The sequence below is a fragment of the Tachyglossus aculeatus genome, chromosome 19, assembly GCF_015852505.1.
Source record: "Tachyglossus aculeatus isolate mTacAcu1 chromosome 19, mTacAcu1.pri, whole genome shotgun sequence".
Classification (NCBI taxonomy): domain Eukaryota; kingdom Metazoa; phylum Chordata; class Mammalia; order Monotremata; family Tachyglossidae; genus Tachyglossus; species Tachyglossus aculeatus.
In genome coordinates, this window is record NC_052084.1 from 38,434,260 (window position 1) to 38,443,844 (window position 9,585).

Below are 9,585 nucleotides of genomic sequence, written 5' to 3' on the forward strand. Positions count from 1 at the left end.
AAGCCATCTGCATTGCTCCAGGCAACTCTAATCGCATTTGCTCACCTTCTGATTACCTCCCTTGAAATGCCATCTCTTTCGCCTTTCTCCATCCAAGCTGCCAAACCACCACTTCCCCTTCAAAAGCTTCCTAAAGAGTCACTTCCTCCCAGAGGCCTTCCCTGATTGATCATCCTGTTCCGGGTTACGTTATTTCATCAACCTGGTACTCATATGTCTGTTTATTTGCACCCTTCTGTTTTTCAATCACTTGTATTTTTGTTCTTTTCCCTACGATCTGTGAGGTCTTGTCTCCCCAGTGAGCTTGTAAGGTGTTCAGGGATGCTGTCTGTGGCTTTTACTTCTCTTGAATGTTTCCTTATTTCTGTACATCAATGACGATAATGAAGAAGAAGAAGAAGAAACTCATTCTCACCTTAACTTTATGACCTCACATTTCTAATTGACCATCTTCATTTGGGAAAATCGTAGGAATCCCAGTTATGAAAAAGATAACAGACTGCTGCTGCTGATTTATCTGGGGCTTAGTTTGTCAGCTCTTATTTGATACCCCTCATCCTTTCTTAAAAATTGCTCAGTGAAATACGATCTTAGAAATAACACCTTTAAGGGATTCTGGGGCTGTCAAAATTCATTAGTCAGGAAGCCTTTTAATATTAACTTTTGCATGGTGTCTACTGATTTGGTTTTGGAGTAAGAATGAACTGCCAAAGTAAAAATGTTCCCAAAAGGGTCAGATCACCTGCAGAACAATTCACTGCAAAGGAAAACCAGAGCACCCACGCACGTACACAAACCCACACAAACCCCACCCCACCCAAAGATTTTTAAATATTGCTGTCAGGAGAGAGGCAATATGGCTCCTGTAATGGGAAACTGTGAATCTGGTAGAGTTCTTTGAAGGGGTCACGAAGCACTATTGCTGTTTTTCCTGGGTTACATCCCCCAACTACCACCTCAGCGCTTATGCATCACCTAGGCTCTGGTGTACTCACAGCCTGTACGGTAACTGTGAATAGATGGATGCTCAGTGGGACAATGGGTGAAGCGAAATGGCACCTCCAAAATTATGAAGAGAGTGCTGTGTGTTGGGAACGCATCCCATGGCTCTTCGAACCTCACCCGGTGGCCACCGTTGAACCCGGGACACAGGACTGGCCAGACGCCGGTCTGACCCAGGCTGCTGCTGCTCAATCTTCTGCACTTTCCTTCAGCCTTTGCTGAAGACGAGAGGCAGAGGATTCCACCCCCTCAGGGCCACAGTCACCATCCCAACTTTAGTGCTCAAGCACATACAGCAAAAGGCATTTGTGAGCTGAAGTCGAAACCCCTTCCCCGCCCTCTGATTACGTGGCATGGCCCTAACCCACCTTGGCCCGGGGGTGCTGTTCTGGGAGGAGGCTGGCAACTACCAACCCCACTTAACCCCTGCCCCTCTAGAGAAAGTGGGGCTTGGGAAGGAGAAGGTTGAAAAAAGGAGCATCAGCCTCTGGGTCATGAACAGTATCAAGTTCTGGGTCTCGTATTTGGCCGTTACCTTTGTCTGTTCGCTGTCGGGATCTTCGAGCCAGATGTAGGGGTCACAGATCTTACAGCCATGGTAATCTTGCACCTGCCAAGCGGAAAACAGAGAATGAGATCATCACAGCACAATCCAAACCCAAGCGAATGCAGCCCTGTCAAATGGTCAGAGCACGGCTCTGGGAATCAGGATAGAGGGGTTCTAGTCCCGGGCTCTGTCCCAAGCCGGCCGGCTAACATGTGTGAGGACTTTGTGGGTGCTTTGCCACGTGCAGCCTCTGCCTGTCTAGTCTTTTGGGGCATTCCTTGCCCCTGTGTGTGGGGAAACACAACAGGCAGGCTCAGGGGGCAGACAGTGCCAACAGCCACCAAGCCACAAGCCACCAGCACTGTCATCGACTCCTCCGCTTAGGTTCTCAGTCCGGAAGTCTCTGATCTGAGGCTTCGTCCCCGACAGGCGACGCCGTCGACTCCAGTGTTAATGACTCGGAGATAATTAATGCTCCAACGCAGCCCTGTGATTAGGTATCAAAGATGTGTATTTAAAGTCCAGAAATGCGAGCTTGGCCACACGGGTGGTTGGTAAGGAGCGGAATCCCAAACCCCCACTAGCTGGGAACAGGACCTGCAATTTCCCTGGATGAAAACCAAGGGTTGGTGGGGTCTTCTCTGCCAAAGACAGCATTGCCCATTCGGGGTGGCACCCTTTTTAAGAGGAAATAACTGAAAATCCTGGAGAGAAAAGAGCCAGGCACGCTCTAAAACCTTTTGGCACTCAGAGAAGATTATGATTCGAGAACCCATCCATCAAGGAAACAAGCATGAAAGCCGCTAAAGGAAACTCGTTTCTCTCAGCTGCCTCGTGCCTCTGGTCCTGCCCTAAACCACGTGAACGGCCCAACTGCCGTGGCCAGTTGCTGGCACCCATTGGGGTGCTGCTTCTCTTTCCAGGTTGGCAGGGACACCAGGACCCGGCCTGCTCTCAGCTACTGCCCAGGCTCCATTCACGGCCAACAGAGACCAGGCTGCCTTTGCCGGACAGAGAAAACAACACCCAGAGAGAGAAGGGAGCTGGTGTAGATGATCTTAGCTGCAGGGGGATGGGTGAGGAGGGGTGGAGAACGGGGGTGCTGAGCTGCCCATTCACATCACCACCCCTCCTGCCCTCCAAATTCACCCACACCCAGCCATCTTTCCGACAAGCTCCCTTCACCAATGGTTTCTATTGAGTGCCCACTCTGTACAAGGCAGAGGACTGGGCGCATAGGGAAACACAACAGAAGTTGGACACATGCCCCCTTGCCCCCAGGGGGCTTACAGCTGAATGAGGGAGACATTCCAACAAAGCTATTTACAAGGAGTAAAAGAGGAAGAACAAATATGAATATGGCAGATGAGTGACCAGAAAAAAAACCCCACAGAATTCAGTTGAATCTGCGTGTTCTGCAGTGCTGAAGAGGGAACCAAACACTGAAGAGCTAAGGGTGGCTACTGCGATGGCATGATTGGAGGTGTTGGGAATTCAGCAGGGAAGGCTTCCTGGAGGCAGTGGGATTTGGAGAAAGTCTTTGCAGATGGGGATTCAGGGAGGGAGTTTAGCCTTTAAGTGTGGCATGCAGGAGCAGGAGTCCCAGGCCTGGTAAGACACGTGGTTCTTGCCCCTCTAGTCTTGGAGCTGACCACCCATCAGGGGAGGGAGATTCACTACCACACCATGTGGCCTCTACAGCACCGAGGCAGGGGCCCAGGACCTCTATGGGGACAGAGGCAGGGGACGAAATGCATCCGCAGGGAACAACTCGGTCTTTACAGCGAACAGCACCAGCGGACATTTTCAAACCCCCATTCTCCACCCCCTCCCTCCCAAAGTCCTAGCCAGTTGTCACTCCAGACACAAGCAGGGAGCTTGCTTTCCCTTTGAGCCTCTCACAGTACCTACTCATCTTAGAAGGTGATAGTAATAATAATGATGGCATTTATTAAGTGCTTACTAGATGCAAAGCACTGTTCTAAGCGCTGGGGAGGTTACAAGGTGATCAGGTTGTCCCACGGGGGGCTCACAGTCTTAATCCCCATTTTATAGATGAGGTGACAGGCACAGAGAAGTTAAGTGACTTGCCCAAAGTCACACAGCTGACAATTGGTGGAGCGGAATTTGAACCATGACCACTGATTCCAAAGCCTGTGCTCTTTCCACTGAGCCACACTGCTTCTCAACGCTGCTTGTCAGCATCCACCTGAAAAAGCCTCCCCGCCAACAAGCCACAGTGGGAAAGAGCCCCTGAGCCACGCCTGTGGGTGCCCGCTGCACCTTCCAACTACTCACTAGTTACTACCCCTGCTACTTCAATCACAGAAGGGGCTGTTCAGTGGAGGGGAAGGGACTGATCTTTAGCGTCTGTTGGAAAACGGAGCCACCCAGCCGAGCTCCCATGTCATTTCCACCCAGCCTCACATCCCTCCTGTAATTAACACCCAGTGGCAACCGGGGCTGGAGTCTCGGCTGTAACACCACCTGCCCTTCGGCTGGGATGGAGGGGGCGGGGGACCGGCGGCGGGAGTGACTCTTCCAAGGGCTCCTAGACACAGGGTCGGTGGATGGGTGGTAGGGGAGTGGGGCGGGGCAGGACCTTTGGCTTGATACCCTTTGCTTGGCGCCTGAATGCCGCCCACCCCATGCCCCGTGCTCTGCCCACAGGATGAGAGTGACCCAACTGGTCAAACAACTGGGAGAATGGCCAGCCGACAAAGTGGAAACCTTGGAAGAACCTCTTCCCTATATTGGGGGACACGTCCTGGCAGTGGCGGGCAGGGGGGAGACGGACAGAGGCTCTCTATGCCCAATATCCCTTTCTTGCCACATGGGTACCTCCAGCTGGCACCGCGCAGATCCATCCCTCAAACAATTCTCAACCCAGAAGTGGTTGGCACTGCCTGTGCTCCTGGCACCCAAGATCCACAGGGCAGACAGCAAGGAGGACGAAGAAGATCAGGGCTCATGCCTCGGTCTGTGAAAGAGCCCACGCCTGGAAGGTGACATCTGGTGCCAGCAACCCACTGGCCAATGACAGCGGAAGCAGGTGACCACCCACGGCCCAGGTCTCGGGCAGGTGACCACCCAAGCAGGTGCCCATTCACAGCCCACAGCTCTGGCTGGGCCAACATCAAGCCTCAGTAGGGTCGAGACCTGAGAAAGATCAATGCCAGAAGGTCCCGGTCCAACCCGACCCTGTGAACATGAGGGGCAACCCGAAAACCTGGGTTGAAAAATCCTGTGATCACACCACTTGGCTTCTGCCCCATTTACTTCAGTCTTCTTTTAAAGTCTAAGAACTTCGATTGCTAAAGGGCTCAAAATAAACAAAGAAATTGGAAAACCCAAATAATCTTTTATCGGGAAAGAAACCTAAACAATTCAATTTTACAGAACTTTAAACATAGATACTGTGGACAATTGGAAGGAGATTAAACAAACACACAAGCAATTTTAATTTCCATTCACTTTTGAATCCTCTTTCAGCCTGAGGCAAAAGCTTTCGGGTCATCTCTACCTCTCTGGCCAAAACTTTTGAACCCAACCAAGAAATTCAGAAGAGAGGCTGTGTATTCCTGTGTAGTCCCACCTCCTCCCTTTCCCCAACAAATTCTTATCTCCCCAATTTCACATATCAGCACTTTGGCACTCCATTGCACTTAAGTGCAAGTACAATCTATTAATTTCTCCTATCTGTACATTATTTTAAGGTCTGCTTCCCCTCCTATATTGTGGACTTCTTGGGGGCAGGGATCACTAACTATACTGGATTCACCCAATCATCACTCAGTTCAGTGCTCTGTACCCAACAGGCGCTCAATAAGTACCACTGAGTGATGACACTGATGACAATCGGAACCCCGAATTTGATTAATTCCGCTGCACTTACTATACTGGATTCACCCAATCACTCAGTTCAGTGCTCTGTACCCAACAGGAGCTCGATAAGTACTACTGAGTGATGACACTGATGACAGTCGGAACCCCGAATTTGATTAATTCTGCTGCACTTACCCAACGCTATTTATTGAGCACTTACCGTGGGTGGAGCCCTATACTATGCACTTGGGAAAGCCTGATGCAAGAGTTGGTAGACGTGATCCCTGCCCACAACTATCTTACAGTTTTCAAGAGGAGAGAGACGCATTAAAATTGAGAAGCAGTGTGGCTTAATGGAAAGATCCCGGGCTTGGAAGGCAGAGGACGTGGGTTCTAATCCCGACTCCACCACTCGTCTGCTGCGTGACCTTAGGCAAGCCACTTCACTTCTCTATGCCTCAGTTACCTCATCTGTAAAATAGGGATGACGACTGTGAGTCCCACGTGGGACAACCTGATTACCTTGTAGCTACCCCAGCATTTAGAACAGTGCTCGGCACAGAGTAAGAGCTCAACAAATGCCATACTTAGCATTATTAAAATAGAAAAGGGATAGGGGACGTGGTAGAGTACAAGAATGAATTGATTTATGTACATCCTCGGAATATGTGGAGATCGAATGAATACTTGATGGTGCATTATATTTTATTTATTCTGCTCCCCCTGCGTGCAACTCTTATCAGTCTGCCGGTCCCCAGGGCTGGAATGGAAGCTCCTTGTGGGCCGGTGGGCGGGCCGGGTTGGTGTTCCCAGCGCTCAGCACAGCGCATGGGCCAAAACGACCCCCCTCCCCCTGCCCCCCGAGGGCTTGAGAAGCAGGGGCTAAGAGAAGCAGCGTGGTTCAGTGGAAAGATAACGGGTTTGGGAGTCAGAGGTCATGGGTTCTAATCCCGGCTCTGGCGCTTGTCAGCTGTGTGACCTTGGGCAAGTCACTTAACTTCTCTGGGCTTCAGTGACCTCATCTGTAAAATGGGGATTAAGACTGTGAGCCCCTCGTGGGACAACCCGATCACCTTATATCCTCCCCAGCGCTTAGAACAGTGCTTTGCACATAGTAAGCGCTTAACAAATGCCATCATTATTATATTATTATTGCTGGCTTCAAGGCTGAAAAAGAAAGTGCAATGGCAGGCCACGAAGCAGGAACGGGTCGGGGGATTTATTATTTATTATTATTACTACTTTTATTGTTATCACTGAGTTATCAATCGCTTAGTACAGTGCTCTGCACACAGTAAGCGCTCACTAAATACGACTGAATGAATGAATTAGGGCCGGGAAGGAGGAAGAGGGGGGAGAAGGCCAGGGGGTGGGGAGGGGGTTTTAGGCCGAGGAGAAGAGGGGGAGGGGAAGGAGGTGGGCCGGGGGGTTTTAGGCGGAGAAGGAGGAGAAGAAGGGCCGAGGGGTGGGCAGGGGGTTTTAGGCCGAGGAGGAGAAGAGGGGGAGGAGGAGGGGGAGAGGAGGGGGAGAAGAGGAGGAGGAAGAGGAAGGGGGAGGAGGAAGAGGAGGAGGAGGAGAAGGTGGACCCGGGGGTTTTAGGCCGAGGAGGAGGAGGAGGAGGATCAATCAGTCAATCGTATTTATTGAGCGCTCACTGTGTGCAGAGCACTGTACTAAGCGCTCGGGAAGTACAAGTTGGCAACCTATGGAGACAGTCCCTACCCAACAGTGGGATCACAGCCTAGAAGGTGGAGACAGAGCAAAACCAAACACATTAACAAAATAAAATAAATAGAATAGATATGTACAAGTAATAGAGTAATAAATACGTACAAACATATAGACATATATCCAGGTGCTGTGGGAAAGGGAAGGAGGTAAGACGAGGGGGATGGAGAGGGGGACGAAGGGGAGAAGGGCCGGGGGGGGGCAGGGGGTTTTAGGCCGAGGAGGAGAAGAGGGGAAGGAGGAGGAGAAGAGGGGAAGGAGGAGGAGAAGAGGGGGAGGAGGAGGAGAAGAGGGGGAAGGAGGAGGAGGAGAGGGGAAGGAGGAGGAGGAGAGGGGAAGGAGGAGGAGGAGAGGGGAAGGAGGAGGAGAAGAGGGGAAGGAGGAGGAGAAGAGGGGAAGGAGGAGGGGAAGAGGGGAAGGAAGAGGAGAAGAGGGGAAGGAGGAGGAGAAGAGGGGAAGGAGGAGGTGGGCCGGGGGGCTTTAGGCCGAGGAGGAGGAAGAGGAGGAGGAGAAGAAGGGCCGGGGGTTTCAGACCGAGGAGGTGAAGAGGAGGAGGAGGAGAAGGTGCGCCGGGGGGGTTTAGGCCGAGGGAGAGGAGGAGGAGAAGGAGGAGGAGGGCCGGGGGGGGGGGGAGCAGGGGGTTTTAGGCCGAGGAGGGGAAGAGGAGGAGGAGAAGGTGGGCCGGGGGATTTAGGCCGAGGAGGGGAAGAGGAGGAGGAGAAGGTGGGCCGGGGGATTTAGGCCGAGGAGGAGGAGGAGGAGGAGAAGAAGGGCCGGGGGGTGGGCAGGGGCTTTTAGGCCGAGGAAGAGAAGGAGGAGAGGACGGGGGCTCCGGTGGGCCGCGGATTTAGGCCGAGGAGGAGGAGGAGGCCGGGGTTGGGGGAAGGGGCTATCTCGGCGGGCCGGGGCCGGGGCCGGCGGGGACCCGCAGGGACGGGACGGGACGGGACGGGACGGGCAGCCGGGGGACCGGGCGGGACTCACCGCAGCCTCATCGCGGTACACCTCGGGGTACAGCATGGCGGAGGAGGAGGAGGAGGAGGAGGAGGAGGAGGAGCGGGCGGAGCGGGCGGGCGGGCGGATGGCCGGGCGGAGCGGGAGGAGGGAGGAGCAGGAGGAGGAGGAGGAGCAACGTGCCGGCCGCCGGGGGGCGGAGGGAGCGCGGGGAGGGGACGGGCCGGGCCGGGCCGGGACGGGACGGGACGGGACGGGACGGGACGGGACGGGCCGAGCCCACAGCTCCTCCCCGAGGGCGGGGCGTGGCGGGGCGGGACCCACGGGCACCCCGCCCCCCCCCACCCCAACGCAGACAAGACGGAAGGAGGGAGGCGGCGCGCGTGCGCCGGGACACCGGCACCACAGCGCCCTCTGCGGGCCGGCCGCCCAACAGCGTGCTGCAGCGCAGCGCAGCGCCCTCTGCGGGCCGGCCGCCGAGCAGGATCTGCACTCCAACCGCCGAGCGGCGCGTCCCCCTCTATCCATACACTCGATCGTATTGATTGAGCGCTTACTGCGTGCAGAGCCCTCTACTAGGTTCAAGTTGGCAACATCTAGAGACGGCCCCTACCCAACAGGGGGCTCACAGTCTAGAAGGGGGAGGCAGAGAACGAAACATATTAACAAAATAAAATAAATAGAATATGTACTGATAAAATAAATACAGTAATAAATAAGTACAAACATATATACAGGTGCTGTGGGGAAAGGAAGGAGGGGGCTCAGTCTGGGATCGGGACCCCAGCGCCCCTCCGCACGGCTGCCGCGGAGCCGCGGGGACCGGGACCGCAGCGCCCTCTGCAGGCCAGCCGCGGAACGGCGCGGCGCAGCGCCCCCACGCCGGGACCGGGACCGCAGCGCCCTCTGCAGGCCAGCTTCGGAATAGCGCGGCGCCGCGCCCCCACGCCGGGACCGGGGCCGCAGCGCCCTCTGCAGGCCAGCTTTGGAACAGCGCGGCGCAGCGCCCCTCCGCCGGGACAGGGACCGCAGCGCCCTCTTCAGGGAAACCGCGGAGTAGCGCGGCGCAGCGCCCCTCCGCCGGGACCGGGACTGCAGCGCCCTCTGCAGGGCAGCCTCGGAGTAGCGCGGCGCAGCGCCCCCCAGCAGGGACTGGGACCACAGCGCCCTCTGCAGGGCAGCGGGGACGCAGCGCCCTCCGCGCGGCAGTGCCATGGAGTGGGCGATGGAATCGGGTCGGAGTCAAAATCAATCAATCAATCAATCAATCAATCAATCAATCGTATTTATTGAGCGCTTACTGTGTGCAGAGCACTGTACTAAGCGCTTGGGAAGTGCAAGCTGGCAACATATAGAGACAGTCCCTACCCAACAGTGGGCTCCCAGTCTAGAAGGGGGAGACTGAACAAAACCAAACATACTAACAAAATAAAATAAATAGAATAGATATGTACAAGTAAAATAAATAGAGTAATAAATATGTACAAACATATATACATATATACAGGTGCCGTGGGGAAGGGAAGGAG

The 9,585-nt window shown here is 54.4% G+C and overlaps 1 protein-coding gene across 1 annotated transcript in view; it reads right to left on the bottom strand.

Moving 5' to 3' along the window:
* The window catches only part of LOC119940909 (prolyl endopeptidase), a 52,842-nt gene extending 44,698 nt beyond the window's left edge, over nt 1-8,144 (bottom strand). Inside the window, exons 1-2 of the mRNA XM_038761301.1 lie at nt 8,087-8,144; nt 1,538-1,612 (exon numbers count right to left, since the gene is read on the bottom strand). Coding sequence (XP_038617229.1) covers nt 1,538-1,612; nt 8,087-8,122 — 111 coding nt within the window. The 5' untranslated portion in view covers nt 8,123-8,144. The remainder of the gene's footprint in view (nt 1-1,537; nt 1,613-8,086) is intronic.
* Nucleotides 8,145-9,585: the final 1,441 nt, after the last annotated feature.